This window comes from Leptodactylus fuscus, chromosome 4, assembly GCF_031893055.1.
Source record: "Leptodactylus fuscus isolate aLepFus1 chromosome 4, aLepFus1.hap2, whole genome shotgun sequence".
Lineage (NCBI taxonomy): Eukaryota > Metazoa > Chordata > Amphibia > Anura > Leptodactylidae > Leptodactylus > Leptodactylus fuscus.
Window position 1 is genome coordinate 140,505,878 of NC_134268.1, and position 23,333 is coordinate 140,529,210.

The 23,333-nt window shown below is 41.1% G+C and overlaps 1 protein-coding gene across 1 annotated transcript in view; it reads right to left on the reverse strand.

The window, feature by feature from the left end:
- Window positions 1–23,333, reverse strand: part of COBL (cordon-bleu WH2 repeat protein) — a 241,349-nt gene that overhangs the window by 136,532 nt on the left and 81,484 nt on the right. The window contains exon 3 of the mRNA XM_075271170.1: window positions 8,694–8,894. Coding sequence (XP_075127271.1) covers window positions 8,694–8,894 — 201 coding nt within the window. The remainder of the gene's footprint in view (window positions 1–8,693; window positions 8,895–23,333) is intronic.

A 23,333-nucleotide genomic window follows, 5' to 3' on the forward strand; every position in this document is an offset into this window, starting at 1 on the left:
ATGCTTACCTAGTGTAAATAAAAATGGTATAATAGTTTTTTTTTATTTAACCTGTAAAAATCTGGGTGTGATATTACTAAATGGGATCTGAATATATTTAGCTTCATACATGCCACACCCATTGAGAAAGCTGTTATGCCCTTTTTTCCATTGAAGGGTAATGTTATTGCCACATCATTATGGCCCCCAATTATATGCTTCCAATATTAGTTCTTTCACTTCAAACTAGTAATACAGAGTTTTCCTCTGGTGACTTTCTGCTTCCATTATACCTAAATGGAAACCGCCAGCATTTCCGCAGGTGTATTTGACATGCCACAATTTGTAAAAACGCAAGCATTTCCACAGCATATTTGTGGATGGGATTAGCCAGAATTCCATCCACTTTGTAGTTAATGTAAAACGCAGCGGTTTACGCTACATGTGGTCCCAGCCTCAACCTTTCTTTTTCTTGTCCAAGCCATACATAAACACACACACATGACAAAATTGTTGGTACCCCTCGTTTAACCACTTCAGTACCGGGCCAATTTGTGGTCCAGGACCAGACACATTTTTTTTCTGTATGTGCGGTTTTGAGGGCTATAACATTTTTCTCGTATGTATCATGCAACTAATTTTTGCGTCTTTTTTTCGGGGACACAGAGGGCTTTATTTTTATGTTGTTTTTATTTTTGAATGTGTTTTAATTTTTTTTATATCCAGGAAAATATAAACATAATAGGAGGGAAATTGTGTCTGGTTTTCACTTTACTATTATTTTTTTTTTTTTATTTAATAACACAAAGTGCTACTGAAAAACTTTATAAAATAGTTTTTCCTCTCCGTTACGGTAATTTTTATTTTGTATGGTGTTGTCGGGGGTGGGGCTATAACCTTCAATAACGGCGTTTTATTAGCATATATTTTTATTATTATTATTTTATTTTCATTTTTTTAAACTTTTTTTTTTTTTTTTTCAGGTGGTGTCCCCATAAGGTCATAAGAGACCTTTGGTGACATCGGATCACTTTTTTCTTTGTTAGGGAGGCTGATTTCCAATATATATGGGGCTGGTACATTTAGCCTCAGTTGCAGGAGGAATCCAGCCTCCTGCACACTGTTCTTTACACTTACAGAGCTGAGCTGGGTCCTGGACCCAGTAGCTCTTGTAAGACACTGAGTTCGATGGATCACCTTACCACTGGGTCAGAGGGCGGCCGCATCATGGCGGCGCCCATAGTCGTGTATGCAGTCGTGTTTTATTTTTTATAAAGATTACATGGGGCTGGAGTTTTATACAATCACATTATTTTTTATAAAGAATACATGGGGCTGGAGTTTATACAATCGCATTATTTACACCAGTTAACTGGGACAAATGATATTAAATATGGTGAGGTCAATAGCAACATTCCTATTTCCTGCACGATATCGCCACACCACCTTTTTCAAGAAAGTATCAAGGATGATGGAAATGAAAAATCAGATTTACATAAAATAATTGCAACTTTTTATACAAGACATTATAAATCTGTCCTATTGTGTTTTAAAAGTATAGTTCCACCCAACAATGAAAATGTAGTACTATAGTGGTATTTCAGCTTTCTGCAGTCCAGTTCTATTCAAGTAAATATTACTGAGTGGAAATATCAGGCAGGTATGGCAGTGGATGCGACCGCGACTGTACCTGAAAGGATATGTTGCCAACTTGAAATGCCTGGGGCCATGATAGCATTGTAGAAAACCTACTTCCCTGACTGTTATGTATGTTGTTAAGTTGCCTGGTGATCGGACAGGGGCGTGACTAAAAATAAAAACTATACGCAACTCTCCTGGGCTCAGCATCCCCTCCAGTGCTCTTCCGGCCTGTGCCTGTGGTCACGCGAGAGACGCTAGCATAATGATGTCCTCGTGTCCTACATGACCTCTGAGGCCCAATCACAGGCCCCAGAAGTGACGCCTGGGGTGACCACAGTCACCAGACAAAGGAGGACCAAAGAAGATACTGAAAACAACCAGACAGAGCGAGGATGCCAGGAGAATTGAGACAAAGTGGGTATAAGGGTTTGTGACTTTTAATCACTTCACCTGCGCCACTACTTATTATACTCTGAGGTCTGAAGTGACCCCAGAGAATAATATTAGCAACATCTAGGGGAGCTCTTGGGAGCATATTATACTGTATGGGGGCTCTTGGAAGCATATAATACTGTATTGGGGCCACTGTGGAGCATATAGTACTGTGTAGGGGCCACTGTGGAGCATATAATACTGTGTGGGGGCTACTGTGTTGAGCATATAATACTGTGTTGGTCCACTGTGGAGCATATAATACTGTGTTGGTCCACTGTGGAGCATATAATACTGTGTGGGGACTACTGTGGAGCATATAATACTGTTCCAGGACCATTGTAGAGCATATTATTCTGCCCCAGTATTGTTCACATGCCGGCGCTGCGCTGCTCACTCACCATATTCTTGATAACTGAAGTTGTGGGTACTAAAAACTCATAGTGCTTTTTGGCTGCAGCCCACTACATGTGGCCTCAGAGTTTTTTTTCTTGCTAGAGGAAAAATTCTGCCACTGAATCCATTTAAAATGAATGAGAGAGAGACTGGTGTTTTTTGAGGATGAATTTGCCTCATAATCTGCCTGCAAAACACTCAGTGTGAATATTCTCTAACATTTAAAGACTGCGAGCCACAACATAACAACTGCATAGCCGCACATAGATATAAACGGGATATCACATTGCGATTCAACAGCTTGAAATAATATTGCCCTGAAAAGTTAATCTAATGACACACATAGGTGGGCATGTCCTGGTAATTGGAAAGGTAAGGAATGACCCATATGTGCTTCTTTTAACTTTCACTGAACAATGCTACAGACTAGAAGAGGAACCACATGATTAAAATCTTGATCTGTCTGCCAGCTATTCTTAGCTATTTTTAGCACGGTTCTGTAATCGGCCTCTGAGCTCTGCTTCCATTATTTACAGGGTGATACTTAAAACTCAGACTGGAAATGAAGAGCTGGCTGCAAAAATCATACCATAAGGCCAATGATCTGCTATATAAAGTATGGGATTCATTTTTATTGAATTATCAATTTCTTAAAATGTGCATTTTCTCAAAACTAAGCAGAAAACTTGAAATGTTAATAAGAACTATCATTTGAAAATGAAAGCATCATAAAAGAAACTTCACATCTTAAACTGTAAAAAACTGGGAAAGAAGCCAGAAGTATTGAACAAAGGAAGATACAGCTGATATTTCTGCCAAGTCAAAAGCCGAGCTGAAAAGGAAGCATTCCCCGATCCTGCCTGAATGATGTCCACTAAATGCAAAGATGCAAATGTGTAATTATTTGCATTGGTTCAATTAACCTATTAACAAAGTATTGCTCATTTTTCACTTATTTGTTTACTAAAGATTTAACTCTTTTATTGCTTTTATTGGATGTGCATGGACCAATACCCTGATATCTCATATTTGCATGCTCCCAACATTTCTTCAAAACCACTAAAACTTTGGCACCAATGCAATTTTGGACAAAAAATATAAACATAATTTCTATCTAAAATAGCTACAAATCAACAAATCAATACAGATAAATACATTTATATGAGGAAATTCATTATCTAAAAAAATAAATTAAAAACCACATGCGAGAAACGTGATTATATTGTACATCCAACACTTATTATGTAGAAAATATTATCAGAACTGCATCTATAGAAATAAAGATAATTGTAGTATCCCATGTAACAACTATGGATGACTTACTATCCTATCCTACTAATATTATAAATGGATGTTTGTTCCTCAACCACGCAAAAACCGCTCAACCGATTTGGCTCAAATTTTCAGCAAACATAGTTCCTAGGCAGGATTGAACGATAGGCTACTTTTCATCACAATCGCAGACATACATTTTTGCCAGGACCCCCACAAAACCACAACTCATACTACCAGCTCTGCAATCCCACACACTTTTTAGCATAGCAAGCCACAAACTCCCTATTGCCCTCTCGGGCCTAGCTCCTAACCCCAGGCAGGGGAGGAGGCCGAGGCCGGGGTTGCGGGGGTGGGTGCAAAGGGGTTAGGGGGGAAGAGGGGTTGGAAAGGGGACGCAATGACACCTAGACAGGAGAACGGATTTGGCTGAAATTGCACACATACATACCTTGGTTTCCGGATTGAACGATAGGCTACATGGAATTCCCGTACACCACCGCAATTCACTCCCGTGACCGGTGCTTTTCACTTTTGAATTCGCTGCAGGACCTGGAACGCTGTAGGACCTGGGATGATGTCATCCCAGCCCCATCAGCAGCTCACCTGGATGGGTGCCGCTTCTCTATGTGGGCGGAGATATCGGCCGGCCAGGGTCCACAAGAATATGGCGGCTCTCAGAGGTCCAGAGCGTCCTGAACCAGCGCCCGTACTCTGGGGCAGCGAGAAGTGCGTACGCTGCCCCGCCTGTGTGGGCTTACCACAGGACCACAGTGCTCTGCCGCGTCCGGAAAGGGGGTCGCCTGCGCCGTGGTCTGGAACGCCGGTTCCGCCTGCTGTCCCGTGGCGGCTGCAGCCTCTGGACTCTGCATGTCCGTCGGGGATGTCGCCGATGTCTGCTCAGGGCTATCTACAGTGTCATTCGGCCGCGGGAGAAGGGTTGTGACGACAGGTGAGTTAGGGGACTTTGAGAAGGGAGAGGGGTGGGGTGTTGGGAGTGAGGAGGTTCCCGGTGCAGTGGGGGACGCGGGAATGGGGAGGCCTGGGCAGGTAAACCCGGGGGCCCCTGGAAGGGGGACGGGGACAGGGCGGGGCACAGGATAGGAGAAAGAATTGAGCACATGAGGGAGTTGGTAGGAAAAAAGGGGGTTGGCGGGCGCCAGGGGGTAGATGAGGAAAAGGGAGCCGCTGTGGACACAAGGCAAAGGAAGAAGCCTGCGCGGCGCTACAGGTGGGTCGCGCAGGGGATCAGGGTTCCGCGGACGAAGTCGCGGGTACTGGTAGTGGGTAAATATTTCTGGAAGTGCAGTGAATAAATCTTAAATAATATGTCTATATAATACACTTAAAATGGAAACATCCCGAAATTTCCCAGCTTTATTTATGTCCTGGGTGTGGTACATGGCGGGGTATCATGGCAACATAAAACTAATTAACCAGTAGGCACCATTTCCAGAGAGACATTCTGTTTCTTTGCCAAACATACTGTACAGTACTGACGACTGCCTAGTGTGCCAGGACATGACATGCCCATTATTGTCTGAGCTACCAAATTAGACTGGGGTTTACATAACAGCAATCCATGGAACACTGCAGTCTGACGACTGAATGTACATTGTGTTTGCACATACCTGGAGCACATTATGTTAAATTAGGAAACAAGGTGTGGTATTGTGGCACCCATGATCAAGCTATGGAAGCAACTAATGAAATAAAACTTCTCTTCAACTGTACTCCACATGCCACATGTTTACAAGTCATATTGAGTGGAACAAGGTGGAAAATGATGAATAACTAAAAAAAAAACAGATTCCATAACAAACTGTGTTTTTTCTTTTACTTCTTTAGGCTAAAGCGTAGCGAGCCACAGCAAAAAAGCTTGTTGAAAAAAAGTTGCGGCAGCAACGCATCACGGTTTTTCCTGCATCACTTTTCACAGAAAGCCCACAGAGGTTTCCTTTGTGGGTTTTCTGATTCCTTTATACCTGTAGGGAAGCCACCAGCCTCCATATTTAAATACCTGATATCAGGAAGGGGTTAATAGGTGCTATACAGCTGGAATTTTCTCTCTACCTCCCACTGCCCAGGCTTTGTACTGTGGGAAGAGCAGGTAAAGGGGATTAATACTGAGCTTTTTCAGACCATGTCAGAGTTCAAAATCACTTGCCCCCTTATCTCCTGGTGACAGAGAGCAATGGTGGGGGTAAGAGAAAATATTCCTACTGCACCAGAATGGACATAGTGAAAGGTTCTCTTTAAGGCTAAGTGCCCATGCAGTGAATCACTGGAAAACAAAATGCTGTGCAAAAATAAAACCTCACCCAGACACTTCAGTGTCTGACACTGCATTCTGGTCCTGCTGTTTCGGTGTTTACTACCTTAGAGGTCACGTGCGGAGCTGCAGGACTGGACTGTGCTGTTAGACCCCGGAGTGTCTGGGTGAGTATTTGGTTTTTTTAGTTCACACTCCAAAGGTTCTCAGTAGGGATGAGGTCAGGGAAGGCTGGTGGTCACACCATGAGTTTCTCTCCATTTATGCCCATAGCAGCCAATGACTCACAGGTATTCTTTAGTACTTGAGGTGGTGTATTGACATGCATGAGATGATTTTGCTATGGAAGGCACGGTTCTTTTTTTTATCATGGAAGAAAGTGGTCTCTCAGAAACTCTATATACTTTGCAAAGGTCATTTTACAAAAATTCATGGGCCTTAAAGGGGCTTACCAGCTGTCTCCCCATGATCTTGACCCAAAACATGACTCTGCCACCTCTTTGCTGATGTCACAGCCTTGTTTGAATATGATGACCATCCACCAACCATCCACTACTTCCTCCATCTGGAATATCCAGGATTGCACGGCACTCATCGGCAAACATGACTGTTTCAAAAATTAGTCTTCATGTATATCTGAGCCTAGTGCAATTGTTTCTGCTTGATAGAAAAAACCTACATGTCGGGTTTTTCTGTCTGCTTGAAAAATCGGACATCTTTAGGAACGGACACTTAAGGACAGGCACGGAGTGTAAAACAACGCACCCGATCTTCATTTAAATGAATGAAAAATGTCACAGACACAGCTAGTGTCCGCTGCTAATGTCCGTGCCAGATTTTGAACGGACATTAGCAGTGGACACTACCTGTCGGACACCGATGGTAGTGTGAACGCTCCCTAAGGTTTGAAATAACTAGCCTTATTTGTTAAATAAGTTTAATATTTCTTTCACTAGAAGTAGAAGAATGGTGCAAAATGTGAAAAAATATAAATGTTGTTTCTTTTACCTAGAACAAAATTGTATTGTACAAAAACATATCAAAATTAGATTTTCTAGTTTTTCTGACTAGAGAAGCTATACATGTATATAGTTTTTCAACCAAAAATTAGGTTTTATATGGTTTTATATTCAGCATGGCTAATTTTTGAACTCCTGATCCATGTGTAAATTAACCAGTGGTTTAGTATAGTAGAGGGCTGTAAACTGCTTGTGTTATCTCTAGCTAGAGAGCAGACCTAGGGGAAGAAGGTGAAGGGGAGGGGATGGCAAGGAAACAAGTTCTGTTGGCAGAATGTGAATGGAAATGCTTTTTCACTCTACTTTAGTCACCATAAAGTTACATTTTGTTGATAAAAGTGATGATAAAAGTCGTAAAAGCTTCCCTTATCACAGTGTAACATGGAACATGATCTCCATAGCCTCAGCATGGAGATGCCGCCCTTATCACTCCTACAGGAGCAGTTGTATATCACAGGTGTTTGACTTTAACTAACATGACTGCAGCCCCGAGTATCAGAGTGATGTAATTAGCCAGACTAATGACGTCTAGGGGTTTATTAATGTGGAACGTCCATGTTGTTTCCGCATCCCATGTTGCAAAAATGCTGCGTTTTACAGTATCTGCATTCTGGCTAATCCCATCCACACATTGCAGAAAAAAATCTGCAGTGGAAATACAGTGTTTTCACAAATGCTTCTGATTTTGAAAATCGATTATACCTATGTAAATGATAACATTTTCCGTAAACGTATAATAATAGATACAGAAAGTTTCACTTTCTTTGAAAAACACTGTGGTAAAAACCGCCATGTGTTTCCGCCGCAGTCTTTTCTGCAGCTTTTTTTGGCTGAAGCTCGCTACTTGAGGCCTTAGCATTAAGTAGGTTTCCTTTAATTGGGCTCATCTGGAAAACTAAATGTCAGAGGTGCTTGAAATTGATTTCAGTGATCCAGAGACACATAATACCATCCATGGGTTTAATTGAAATATTGCATGATAATTTGGAACATGATGTTTAATATGCCATAATAGTATCAAATACAGTATGAACACATTGACAGAATGTACAGTGATAGCAAAAAACATTCATTATTTACTACAAAAATTCTGTTAATCTGGACATAAAAATTTTATCCACATTGCTTACAAAATACACTCTAAATGCCAGCTACCCCTAACTTCTGAAGTTATCCAAACACATACAAAGATTCCATATTACGTTTGCCATTCAAACAGCAACTCTTTAAAAGAAAAGAGACTAAAGCTGTCCATACCCTTTAGATAGCTGTCAGCCAAATATTTGCTCAGCACTCAGGTACTTTGCCATACACATAACTCCTCGGGTAGGCTGAGGGAGAGTCAGGTGGCCCCCACAAATACTAAAAGGTCAGCAGTTCATGTTGGAATCTGTGCGCATCTAATGCATACAGCCAGATTAAGTGTATGTTCACACACAGCAGATTTGTTGCAAACATTATCTAAATACTACTATTTCCAAAACCAAGAGACGCCTCTCCAGAACAGAATTTCTTATTATCTGCAAATGATGGGAAACTATCTTCAATTGAGAAAGCTTTAAATTCCCAAATTGTTTGTGCAAATAATTTGAAAAAAGTCTCATCTTACAAATGGCGTTATTCTAAACAATTCCTGACACAGTGAACAAGAGTCTTGTACCAATAAAGATATTTTTACTTACTTGCCATCAACAGTGACAGGCTTTTCCTGGCCATCCGGTAAACTTATCAGGAGGTTCACCTTCCTATGGAGCAGATTTTCTTTAGACTCTTCTGAGCTCTGGTTTGCAATCCCTTCTGTCTCTGAAGATGTCATGTTCTCCACTCCAAGTTTGGAACTATATAGTGTAGGTGGAGGAGGCGCACGGGGTTTTATTTTCTTACTAGAAAAAAGATGATAATCGGAAAGTTATTACCTATTATATAGTATGCTAAATATCAATTCAGCACTCAGTCAGCCTCTGTTAGAACTCAATGGGGTATACTTAAAGGGGGTGATTGCTTTAAGTTTATTTTCACATAGGTGTATGAAAAATCTCTGTAAACAAATTACTAATATAACATAATGTTATAGAAAGATCTGTGCCTATGTCTCCCATTCAGAAGCACAACCCTTCCCCAGGAAATACAGTATAGTTGGGCTGCACAGAACTCCTATCCTGTAACAGCCATTGAGGTTGGGTCAAGTGACCAGATCTGTCCATCAGCTATCTCCTGTGCCAGTGGAGTAGCTATAGTCTGTTGAGCCCCAGTGCAAACTTCGACCAGTTCCACATACCCAATCTCTATGGTGTATTTGTGATAACGCCAGTAATGGGTGGAGCAATAGTGTCTCATATAGGACATAAAGGGAACAGCTAGAGTACGCAAAACTTCTGTTATACAGTATAGGTATACATTAGGTAAGCACTATAGTGCTTGGCATATAAACGAACTGTGAGCTGCGCAATGTGGGAAACCGCTGATCATCAGGGGTCCTGACAGTCAACCTTGACTATATAAAATTGATAGCCTATATTAATGGTAAGCCATCAATTTTTAAAAGGTGTGTAACACTTTTAAAGGGTTATGCCTGTCTCTTGGTATTGGTTACATAGTGTCAGGATATGTCATCAATAACAGATTGGGAAGGGGGGGAGTACAACAGCTGGGGACACCTGCTGATCAGCTGTTTGAAGAAACTGCAGTGCCTATATGTGCGCCAGGCATGACCCATGACCACAATGACCATGCAATGTAAATACTGACACTACTGTCCCTTCATAAAACAGGTGTTTGAACCCTACTGATCTCTTATTGATGACCTATCCTGAAGATAGTTCATCAATAGCAGATAACTGGAATACCGCTTTAGAGGAGTTATCCACTATGGGGTTGCTGATAACCTGACTGTTGTCTCTCTTAAGGGGATATTGTCACTCCTTAGGGAGAGACCACCATGTAGGTTTGTGGAGTCTTATTAAGCCATTTACGCTCCACAGTGAGGGATCATGGGAAGAATATGCAAATCTGTCTCCCGAGATGTAAATAGGAGAGACAGTGCCTCAGTCATGCTGCCCACTAGGGGGAGCTCCCTTTAACATCATGCCGGACCTTCCCAGAGGCCTTTGCTGAAGAGATCCAATCAGATCGAAACAGCTGTCCTCGGCTGAGAGACTAACTTAGTAAAATCCCACATCATTGCAGCAATGGCCTCTAGGAAGGTTAGGCATGATGTTAAAGGGAGCTCCCCCTAGTGGGCAGCATGACTGAGGCACTGTCTCCCCTATTTACATCCTGGGAGACATTTGCATATTCTTCCCATGTTGTCTCTCTTGTAAAGATAATACATTACAGACAGAAGAGATTTGCACTCATCTCTACTGCCTGGAGTATTCAGTGCAGAGACTTCCAAAGAGATCAATGCTGATCTCAGCTGCCAGATGTGCACAAATGAAGTGGCTTTTGGCAAATTAGTCTTTCGCCAACTGCTATCATGATGCTGCGGGGCACCAGCCATCTATAGCTGACCAGGGGGCCCGTGCCCTTCTGGGCCAGTGATCATTATAACCCTGAACTGCTATACAAAAACTACTGCATGTATAGGGTGGAGTGGCTGATGGATGTGTCCAGTCACTTGACCCTCTGCGTTTCTGCTGTGGTTTTTCCTGCAGAGCTACGTGGGGACTTAGCCTTAATCAACAAATCTTAGCAAATTAATGGAGGTACTGATACACAAGTGGAAAACACAGTTTAATTTAGGTGACCCTATCCATCTGCGGCCCTGTTTGATATGCTGGGTTCTAGTGACAGACACTTTTTATACAGACATGTTTAAATAGACAACACCGTAACTATTAGTACATGCTATATGTATTGTTGTACCATATTCTTCTATTTTAGTTATTTGCATTGTGTCTACTGTTTCACTGAGCTAAATTACTGGTTTTAATTTAGGGATTCTTATTTTTTGAATGAGGATACGTACAGTAACGGTGGAGGGTCACAAATAAGACACTTGCTAAAAGGTGGGTTTTGTGTTTGAGAAGCACTGATATGTTATATTCACTCCATGTGCAATGTTTTTATTACTAAAAATTTAAAAAGGGCATGACAATAATTTTGTCTGATTTAAAGGGATTCTACCACTAAAACACTTTTTTTTCTAGTTACCACGTCGGAATAGCCTTTAAAAAGGCTATTCGTCTCTTACCTGTAGAAGTGCTCTCCGCCGCGCCGTTCGTTCAAAATACCGGTTTGTACCGGTATGCTAATGAGTTCTCTCGCAGCGATGGGGGCGTCCCCATCGCAGGAGCAGCGATGGGGGCGTCCCCATTGCAGCTCGAAAACTCACCGCAGCGCCGCCTCTCCGGTCTTCGGTGTCCTCCCCTTGCCTCTTCAGCGTCTGTCAGACGCCTGCGCAGTATGCTCTCTGTTCGACGAAGATTGCCGAACGTACTGCGCATGCGCGAAAGTTCGGTGCCCGCACTATGGCTGGGATCGCAATTTCGCGCATGCGCAGTACGTTCGGCAATCTTCGTTGAACAGAGAGCATACTGCGCAGGCGTCTGACAGACGCTGAAGAGGCAAGGGGAGGACACCGAAGACCGGAGAGGCGGCGCTGCGGTGAGTTTTCGAGCTGCAATGGGGACGCCCCCATCGCTGCTCCTGCGATGGGGACGCCCCCATCGCTGCGAGAGAACTCATTAGCATACCGGTACAAACCGGTATTTTGAACGAACGGCGCGGCGGAGAGCACTTCTACAGGTAAGAGACGAATAGCCTTTTTAAAGGCTATTCCGACGTGGTAACTAGAAAAAAAAGTGTTTTAGTGGTAGAATCCCTTTAAGTTTAATACTCAGCAATAAAATTCATAAGTGCACATGACTGCAATATACAGTAATTATTTGTACTATTCTACTCTAGTACACTAATAATAATAATAATAATAAAAATAATATTACAATAACAATAATAACAACAATAATACATTTTATTTATATAGCACCAACATATTCCACAGCACTGTACAACTTGTAGGGTTCAAGTACAGACAAAAAGATACATTACAAAGAAATAGTCACTTCACACACTGGGACTGAGGGCCCTGCTCGCAAGAGCTTACAATCTATGTGGTAGAGGGGGTGACGCAAGAGGTATCAGGGGCGGCATCGGTGGTAGCATTACTTATACAGTGTTCAGACAATTTTGTAATAGAGGTTATTGTCATTATGCAAACATAAAACTGTATGAGCCATCACTAGTCATGTCCTTTAACATGCAGATGGTGCTGGGCATATAAAGTTAGCCTGAAATTGGTGTCATATCACGTGGGGTAATGTGGGAGCAAGAACAGAGGAGGGTTAATTTTAGGAATTCTAATTACGGTATGGAAGGGTTTACATTAGGAATTGTGATAGGCCTGTCTGAAAAGATGTGTCTTTAGTATGTGCTTGAAGCTGTGGAAATTGGGAGTTAATCTGGTTGTCTGGGATAGAGCCTTCCAGAGAAGTGGTGCTGCTCGGGAGAAGTCTTGTATACGAGCGTGAGAGGTTCTCATAATGGCTGTTAGTCTTATGTCATTGAGTGAACAGAGAGCATGGGTTTTAGCGGTAGACAGAGATGAGGGAGGAAATGTAAGGAGGTGCAGTATTATGGAAAGCCTTGTGAATAAGAATGATACCACTACCGTGTTATAATAATGTACAGTAAATTATATTCCTGCTTTGTATGAAATAAGAAAAAAGTTAACTTTTTTTCAGAAATATGCATCCATGGGTACATTTAGCCCCTTTCTATACAGGACATGGGGTTTAAGTAATTCAGAATGTTCCTGAGTGGCTAGCGTGTTTTAACCGGTTAAGGACCAGGCCCAAAAGTATGTTAAAGACCAGGCCTCTTTTTTCAAAACTGACATGTGTCACTTTAAATGGCAATAACTTTGAGACGCTTTAACTTACACAAATGAATTTGAGATTTTTTTCTCGTAACACATTATACTTCATGTTAGTGGTAAACACTAATCAATATTTTTGCATTTATTTATAAAAAAAAACTAGGAAATTTGATGGAAATTTGAAAAAAATTGCAATTTTCAAAATGTGAAATTCTCTGCTTTTCAGGCAGATAGTCATACCATTCAAATACATGAATAAATATTATCTCCCATATCTCTGCTTTATATTGGCATCATCTTTTGATTGTCTTTTAATTTATTTTGGACGTCACAAGGCTTACAAATGTAACAGCAATTTTCCAGATTTACAAGAAAATTCTCCAAACCAATTTTTTAGGGACCACTTCAGTTCTGAAAGTAATTATAAAGGCCTGTATAATAGAAACCCCCATAAATTACCCCATTTTCAAAACTGCATCCCTCAAATTATTCAAAACAGCATTTGGGATGTTTGTTAACCCTTTAAGCATTTCATAAGAATAAAAATAATATGGCAGTGAAATTTAGACATTTCATTTTTTTTCACTAATACATTCATTTAGACCCAAAATTAACACATTCACAAAGGGTTGAAGGAGAAAATGCATCTCACAGTTTATTGTGCAATTTCTCCCGTGCACAGAAATACCCCACATGTGGGTGTAAACTGATTTTTGGGCACACGGCAGTGCATGGAAGGGAAGGAGCGACACTGGGTGTTTGAACAGCAGATTTTGCTGGAATAATTTTCAGCGCCATGCCTTATTTGCAGAGACCCTAGAGTACCAAAACAATGGAAACCCCCCAAAAGTGACCCCATTTTAGAATCCACACCCCTCACAGAATTCATCAAGGGGTATAGTCAGCATTTAGACCCTACAGTTGTTTCACAGATTTTACTAACATTGGGATGTGTAAATGAAAAATTACTAAAATGTCACTTTATCTCCAAAGTTTTCATTTTCACAAGGGGTTAAAGGAGTAAAAGCCCCCCACAGTTTGTTAAACAATTTCTCCTGAACACGGCAATACCCAATGTGTGGCCATATTCTGCTGTATGGGTACATGGCGGGGCTCAGAATGGAAGGAGCGCTATTTGGCTTTTGGATGGCAGATTTTGCTGGAATAATTTTAGGTGCCATGTCGCATTAGCAGAGCCCCTAGAGTACCAATACAGTGGAAACCCCCTAAAAGTGACCCCATTTGGGAAACTACACCCCCCACAGAACATATTAAAGGGTAGAGTGAGCATTTTGACCCTACAGCTGTTTCACAGATTTTATTAACATTGGGCCATGAAAATGAAAAATTACTTTTTTTCCAACAAACTGTCAATTTAGCCCCAAATTTTTAATTTTCACAAGAGGATAAAGGAGAAAAAGCTCCCTAAAGTTCGTTACACAAATTCTGCTGAACACAGAAATGCCCCATATGTGGTCATAATCTGCTGTATGGGAACATGGCGGGGCTCAGAATGGAAAGAGGGCTATTTGGCTTTTGGAGGGCAGATTTTGCTGGAATATTTTTCAGGTCCCATGTCGCATTTGCAGAGCCCCTAAAGTACCAATACAGTGGAAACCCCCTATAAGTGACCCCATTTTGGAAACTACACCCCTCATAGAATTTGTCTAGGGGTAGAGTGAGTATTTTGGCCTCACAGGTGTTTCACAGATTTTATTAACATTGGGACGTGAAAATGAAAAATTACTTTTTTTCCCAATAAATCGTCCATTTAGCGCCATAGTTTTAATTTTGCAAATAGTTTAAGAATTAAAAGCCCCCCACAGTTTGTTACACAATTTCTTCTGAACACGGCAATACCCCATATGTGGCCAAAATCTGCTGTATGGGTACATGCTGGGGCTCAGAATGGAAAGAGCGCTATTTGGATTTTGGAGGGCAGATGTTGCTGGAATAGTTTTCAGGGGCCATGTCGCATTTGCAGAGCCCCTAAAGTATCAATACAATGGAAACCCCTCAAAAGTGACCCCATTTTAGAAACTACACCTGTCAAGGAATGTATCAAGGGGTATTATCATTTTGAGCCTAAAATGCTTCCCAAAAATTAATGTACAAAATGAAAATTGAAATTTTTAAAAATATGCCATTTCGGTGCCCAATACGTTGCACCCACTTTGTGTTGTCAGAGACCTGCACTCCTAAAACTATTAAGTGGGCCATCCCGGGGGTCAAAAAATTATATATGTGGGTGTAAACTGCTGCTTGGGCACACAGCAGGGCTCAGAAGGGAAGGACCACTGTGCGTTTTAGCTTTTGGGGTACAGATTTAGAGGGACCCTCTGGGCGCCATGATGTTTTTTCAGAGCCCTGGAGGTTCCAGTAAACTGGAATTCACCAAGAAGTGACCCCATTTTGTAGGGGCAATTTTAGGGTCTCTGCAAATGTGACATGGTGTCCAAAAACGAAGAATCTAAATCTGCACTCCAAAAGCACATATTGCTCCTTCACATCTGCACCCTGCTGGGTACCCAAATAGCAGTGTATGCCCACATGTATGACACTGGTGTACCCCGGATAACGTACTTAATGCCATATGTGGGTAGAAATGGCTGTTTGGGCACAGCCGGGGACAGAAGGGAAGGAGCGCTATTTTGGTTTTTGGGGCACAGTTTGGTTTTTGGACGTCATGCCACTTTTGCAAAGCCCCTGAATTGCCAATAAAGTGGAATCCGCAGACATGTCACCCTATTTTGGACACTACCCCACTGATGGGATTTATCAAGTGGTGTAGCGAGAATTTTTAACCCTTGAGTGTTGCATTTATTTAGTTTCCAGAAATGAAATCGCAACTGATAGAGAAGTTAAAAATGAAAATTTTACAGATTTGCCATTTCAGTGTGCAACATGTTGTGCCCGACTTATGTCAGCAGAGACACTCCAAAAACTGTTAAACGGGTATCCCAGGCACAACAGCTTTTAGAGCGTTCATCTCTGATACAAGCCAGGCATAACATATTACGCACTGAAAGGACGTATTCCTGGAAAAATGGTCATTTTCACCTCTCACAATCCACTACAGTTATAGTTATATATATAAAGTTATAGCAACACTTGGGGGTTAAAAATGCTGTCTGTACCCCTGGATAAATCCTTCAGGGGTGTAGTTTCCAAAATAAGGTAATTTATCAGGGGATTCCAAATTACTGGCGCTTCAGCTCTACAAAAGTGTCATGGCATCCAAAAACCAAACCGTCTGTGCTCCAAAAACCAAATGACCCTTCTTCCCTTCTGTGTCCGGCTGTGCCCTAATATCAGTTTATACCCACATATGACATTATGTCCGTTATCCGGGGTACACCAGTGTCATACATGTGTCATACATGTGTCATAAACTGCAGTTTGGACGTACAGCAGGGCGCAGAAGTGAAGGAGCGCTATGCGGCTTTTGGAGTACAGATTCAGATGTTTGGTATCTGGGCGCCATGTCATGTTTGTAGAGCCTGTAAGGTACCAGAAAAGTGGATTCCATGGGGTACCAGGAGTGACCCCATTTTGAAAACTGCACCCCTCAAAGAATTTATCAGGGGGTGTAGTGAGTATTAGTATCCCGGACGTGACTGCACAGCGGATGGCGAAGAGGGAATGTATAAGCTGTGCGGAGGACATTGTAGACACCAAATTCCCTACTATGTCCCCGTAGCTCCTATGATTGGGGGAGTCACTCTGGGGGTCACTTTAGGGGTCACTTCTGGTGTCTGTTCCCTCATAAGCTGTAAATCTGGGGTGTCCCCTGATATCCGCTCACACAGCTTATATATTCCCTACATGAAGCACCCAGTTGTGTTCTAATAATTTGGCGATTTTTGAGGGTTTTTGTCTTCACATTGTGAGATGCTATATTTTCTTTATTTTTCTGGTGACGCAGCCATATAAGGGCTTATTCTTTGCGGGATGAGATGCATTTCGTAATGACACCATTTTTGGGTGTCTACATCTTATTGAATACATTTTATTAACCCTTTTTTGCTGGATTTAAAAAAAAAAAATCAATCCTGGCATTGAGTTTTACTTTTTTAATTTTACACCATGCAGCGTACAGTATAAGTAACATGTTCCCTTTATTCTGCGGGTCGGTACGGTTACGGCGATACCTCATTTATTGCATTTTTTTATGTGTTACTAGTTCTGCAGAGGAAAAACACATTTGGGGACATAAATCAATGTTTTTTGCATCGCATCTTCTAAGAGGCGTAACATTTTTATTTTTCGGTTGACAGAGTTGGTTGAGGGCTTATTTTTTGCGGGACAACCTGCGCTTTTTATTGGTACTGTTGTCGGATGCATATGACTTTTTGATCACTTTTTATAGCATATTTTGTATGGTGAGATGGCGAAAAATCATTACTTCCGGCGAGTTTTTTCCGTTTTTTTTTTCCGGAGTTCGCCGTGTACATTAAATATTATTTCAGTTTTATTGCAAAGATTGTTACGGACGCGACAATACCAAATATGCATTGTTTTTATTACTTTTTAGTTCTTTTTTTATATAATTCATTTTCTATTGAGAAAAAGGGATTTTTGGGCTTTATAACTTTATTAATTTTTTTCATACACTTCATTTTATTTTTTTTACATTTTTTTTAACTTTTTCATGTGTCCATTTAGGACACTTCAATCAGCAATACTTTGCTGATATAGAATGCCATGTGAGACACAGCATGCAGGTGTCCCACATGGCATTCCGTAGCAGGATGTCAGGCTGTGTAGACGCACAGCCTGACATCAGAAGGTCCTGGCAGGATCACCAGGTATGTGGGGGCTCCGGGCAGTCTGGGGTCACTGGCCAGACCCCAGACTACCTTTTACTGCTATCGGCACCCTCCGATCTCGCCGCGGGGGGTGCCGATCAGCTTCAATTGTCGGCGGATGACTTTCGATCGCGCCGTGATGTTTCACGGCGCAATCGAAAGGGTTAAAACGTCCAGTCGGACTCAGTTCCGACTGGACGTTATTGAGGAAGGGGTTAGGTGTTAGTAACACCTAACCCCCGTCCTCCCCGCACCCCTCCCCCCGCGAAATAGGTACCTAAAGACAGGACGTATTTTTACAATAGTCCGGTCTTTAGGTACCTGGACCGCAGGCCGTAAATTTACGTACGGCGGTCCTTAACCGGTTAATGTGTGACTGCTTTTTCACTTTGTTTTTACTATTGTGTGGGGAGGGGTATTGTGCTTTCTGTTTAGCAGAAATAAAGTTGTAAAGTTCTCTCCAGCAAAATAATAACTGAGTGCTGGTAGGATGGTCCATCCTGTGCTGCTACTCTTACAGCAGCCGCACCAGCACGCATGGCCTGCTGACAAGGGCATCACTGATCTAGGCTAAGACCTCACATAGCAAAAAAAACAACTAAATAAATGCAGCAGGAAAAATTGTGGCTGCAATTTTCTCTGTGTTGTTTCTTCCCTTGTTAAATCTATGGGGAAAATGCCCATGCTTCCATAACTAAAACCGACATGCTGCTGACAAGCATGCGTTTTTGACAACGTAGCTCTTCCACGGTGCTATTTTACCTTAATTTGTGAATGGGATTAAATGTTACCAGCCCTCAAAACCGCACATACAAAAAAAACGAAAATTTGTCTGGTCCTGGACCAGAAATTGGCCCGGTACTGAAGTGGTTAAAGACGTTCTGCAAGCTGTGGCAACCTGTAAATCTACTCTGGCTAACATGAAGGGGGCCTGGCTGCAGAATACTAAAGGCAAAGACTCCCTCTGTCCCTTTTTCACAATTGAGGGCCCACAGGGATCCAGCATACCCATTTCTCGCTTTTGTACCAACCTTGTCTTTCTTGATAAAGCTCCTGCACATCAAGTTCCTTGATATCAAAGGTAGACTACTTGTTCTACAAATACCCTAATCTATGTTTTATCCAGCACAACTAAGGGCTCGTTCACATCTGTGCCCGGTCTCCGTTCATACAGGTTTCCGTTTCCTGCACAAAACAGAGCAGGAGATGGAAAGCTGCAGGACTCTTTCAAACCCATTCATTTTAATTGAAAGATGTCTGGCCAGGAGCGCTGGCGAGCGTTTTATGCTCTCCGCTGCGAAACCGTTTTTTTTTTAAACCGGACACAGAGTTGGACATGCCCGACAGGTCCTGTCTGACAGGTTTTCTGCATGCAGAAGACGGAAACCTGAAAACTGAGTCTGGGCGCTAGTGTGAACCCAGTGTAAATGTAGAGGCATTGGAACGACCCTTTTTTAAATTTTTTTTTTGATTGCCCAAGTGATGCCTTAGCCAGGCCAGATATGATCAGAGGCACCCTGCAGGCTGAAAATAGACCTTCTCCTCTTTATTAAAGGGGTAGTCCCATCAATGTGATAATAGCTATATTTGTAGATAATTAAAAGTTAAGCATTTCTTCAAATATAAGTAGTTAAAAATTCTGCAAAGTTTTAAAGATTTTCTCTTTCTTAGTGATGACAGTCTGTTGTCTTAACCGGTTGCCAATGGATATGACCACAAATGCAGAAATTTTCTGTGATCTGGAACTTGACAGGAAACCAGCCATGATTTTCTTATTGTAGCTGGGTTATCAGGCAGGGACACTACATGTATCAGAAGATATCCCGGCCACAATAAAGAAATCATGGCTGATTCTCTGACCTTAGAAAGGTCCTGCATTCATGGTCGTATCCACTGGCAACCGATCAAGACAACAAGACTGTGACCACAAGATATTTAGAGAATATATTTAAAACTCTGCAAAATGTTTAATTACTTGTATTTGCAAAAATGTTTAACTTTTACTTATCTGCAAATTTTAAAATAATGTTTGTGGCAATACCCCTTTAAAATTGAGATTTTAATCAATAAGAAGCTGAGCACCTGATTTTGCCCTACTTCTCTTTGATTCCAATATATTGTGGTAAATGCTAGTAGCCTACCTTTTTCTTGTCCCCCTGGTGAGTGCTTTCTACAATTAGCTGCTGGATATAGTACAATGGTGAGTGCCGTGTGCGAGCTTAAGACTCTGTTATGTCCAAATCCCTCTTGTAAAGGGGACATATCATTTGTATGTGTGTTGTTTTTGCAATACTTGGTCTTTAGGTAATGGGTAACATATTGTGCAGTGACAGGTTCAATGGTGTGTGTTAATGCTAGTGTCAGCATATTGCTATGTATATTACAAGGTGCAATGTTGATATTATTGCATGGAATGTGCAGGGCATGGGTGATGTACTCTAGTTACATGACTGCAAACCTATTAGCCAGCTAAAGAATGGTGTACCACCTATGCTATGACTTATTATCTAGAAATCAGACAGGCGGCACCCTCATGGAAGGAGGTGTTGGGTATTCCAAGGAGGTCTGGTCATGCTCCTTCAAAGTCAATTGTAACATAGAAGAAGGATGGTTTTCCAGATCTTGTTTATTTTATTAACATACTACCATCATCAGAATCAATGTGAAGCATAAAACCACATAATCATAGGATTTCAGCATTAAAATAATACCATCATAAGAATTTACATGAAGCATAAAGCAACATAGTACATATAGCATAATCATGGGATTGAGCAACATTTATGGCTATGGGAACATTCATCAGGCCATGAAAGGTGCTGGTGGTCGAGGAATCGCAGCTGCTTATGATATGATATGTACTGTCCCAGGTTGAATATGAGACGGACCTTTCTAGTAACGCTTGGCTATTATATTGCTAGAGGGAACTTGTAAATCCAGACATTTTTGAACTTTGGTAATCCCAACATTTTTGTCATTTAAATAAATGTCATTAGAATAAAACAGTAATCACTATAAAAACAAGAACAAAAGAAAATAAAGAATAATATTTACTAAATTAATAAACAACATTAGAATATAGCAATCAGTATCATGCAGAAATAATAAGTGTATGAAATACATAACCTATAGACAAATACCTGGAAGTGACAATATAGGTTCCTAAAGTAACCCCTATATCTCGTGTCGTCTTTGTGTCCTTAGTCAAGTCTCCCAGTGATAAAGAAAGTTTTTTAGATCCAGGTAATCCAGGCAAAGCGGAATCTGAATAAACATAGTCCTGCGCAGGCTGCCACCGTACAACACATGACATTTCAGCAGATTGTTGTGTTAGGGAAGTCAAAGTCCTCTGAAGAGTTGTGTCAGAGAGTTACTCATTAATGCCGACTTTTAAATGATGTTACTGCATCCCTCCTCATCCTCAGGCGGTAGCACAGCTCTTATGTAACAGCAGATGAGTAATTTGTTTAATTCTAATTATTATAATTACATTGAAGGACATAAAGTTTTTCAGCCCAGAGTTTCTCATGAGTAAATGATAGTGTGCAATAGAAAGCCATTTAGTTATTGACCTTGTTATAAGACAGGAACTAAGACTATGGCAACAATTGTCACTGTCCAAGAGACTGGTAAAGCCAGAGGTTTTTTTGTAAAGACAAATTTTTAAAAAAATAGATTTGGTTATAAAATTGCCCTTGGAGGGGGGTCAAATCAAGAATTCAGATTAACTGAATTTACAAGTTTAGTAACTGGTACTTGAGAAATTATGGAAATTCGTCAGCAGAGATGTCCCATGGGAACGCAATGCTATAGAATATATTAAAGCTACATAACATACATCAGTAATAGAGATGAGCGAGTACTATTTGAAACTCCAGTTTCAGTAACAATTTCCTTAATATTTAACAGAGTATCTCAATAGTAAACTATAAAGTGCAGACTCGATAATGTCTAAGTTTGTTGGGATACTGTCTTTTGGTTCAAAATTGCTATTTAAAAATTCCAAACATTTGTATGTCACATAATTGTAACTAAACCCCTCTAGGAGGCGCACCACCAGTGGATTTACAAGGGTTGTCCAGTCTAAGCAAACAAAATGTTGTTTGTATAATGAAAATCTACACAATTTTCCAATATGCTTTATGTAGAGATTCCTCATGGTTTTCTAGATCTTTGCAGATATTACATCGACTTACATTGTTTATTTATAGTGGAAAAAAATGAGTCCATGGTTATGTGACGGACAGTCCACATGTGATGACAGACGTTATGTATTATTACCAAATCATATTAGTCATAGATCTATCCTTAGTGAATGTTTTAGTTATGTTTGTGTTATCAATCCACCGCATATATCCACCGTATATATACAGTCCTATGAAAAAGTTTGGGCACCCCTATTAATCTTAATCATTTTTTGTTCTAAATATTTTGGTGTTTGCAACAGCCATTTCAGTTTGATATATCTAATAACTGATGGACACAGTAATATTTCAGGACTGAAATGAGGTTTATTGTACTAACAGAAAATGTGCAATATGCATTAAACCAAAATTTGACCGGTGCAAAAGTATGGGCACCCTTATCATTTTATTGATTTGAATTCCCCTAACTACTTTTTACTGACTTACTGAAGCACAAAATTGGTTTTGTAACCTCAGTGAGCTTTGAACTTCATAGCCAGATGTATCCAATCATAAGAAAAGGTATTTAAGGTGGCCAATTGCAAGTTGATCTCCTATTTGAATCTCCTCTGAAGAGTGGCATCATGGGCTACTCAAAACAACTCTCAAATGATCTGAAAACAAAGATTGTTCAACATAGTTGTTCAGGGGAAGGATACAAAAAGTTGTCTCAGAGATTTAACCTGTCAGTTTCCACTGTGAGGAACATAGTAAGGAAATGGAAGACCACAGGGACAGTTCTTGTTAAGCCCAGAAGTGGCAGGCCAAGAAAAATATCAGAAAGGCAGAGAAGAAGAATGGTGAGAACAGTCAAGGACAATCCACAGACCACCTCCAAAGAGCTGCAGCATCATCTTGCTGCAGATGGTGTCACTGTGCATCGGTCAACTATACAGCGCACTTTGCACAAATAGAAGCTGTATGGGAGAGTGATGAGAAAGAAGCCGTTTCTGCACGTACGCCACAAATAGAGTTGCCTGAGGTATGAAAAAGCACATTTGGACAAGGCAGCTTCATTTTGGAAACAAAAATTGAGTTGTTTGGTTATAAAAAAAGGCGTTATGCATGGCGTCCAAAAAGAAACAGCATTCCAAGAAAAACACATGCTACCCACTGTAAAATTTGGTGGAGGTTCCATCATGCTTTGGGGCTGTGTGGCCAATGCCGGCATCGGGAATCTTGTTAAAGTTGAGAGTCGCATGGATTCCACTCAGTATCAGCAGATTCTTGAGAATAATGTTCAAGAATCAGTGACGAAGTTGAAGTTACGCCGGGGATGGATATTTCAGCAAGACAATGATCCAAAACACCGATGCAAATCCTCAGGCATTCATGCAGAGGAACAATTACAATGTTCTGGAATGGCCATCCCAGTCCCCAGACCTGAATATCATTGAACATCTGTGGGATGATTTGAAGCGGGCTGTCCATGCTCGGCGACCATCTAACTTAACT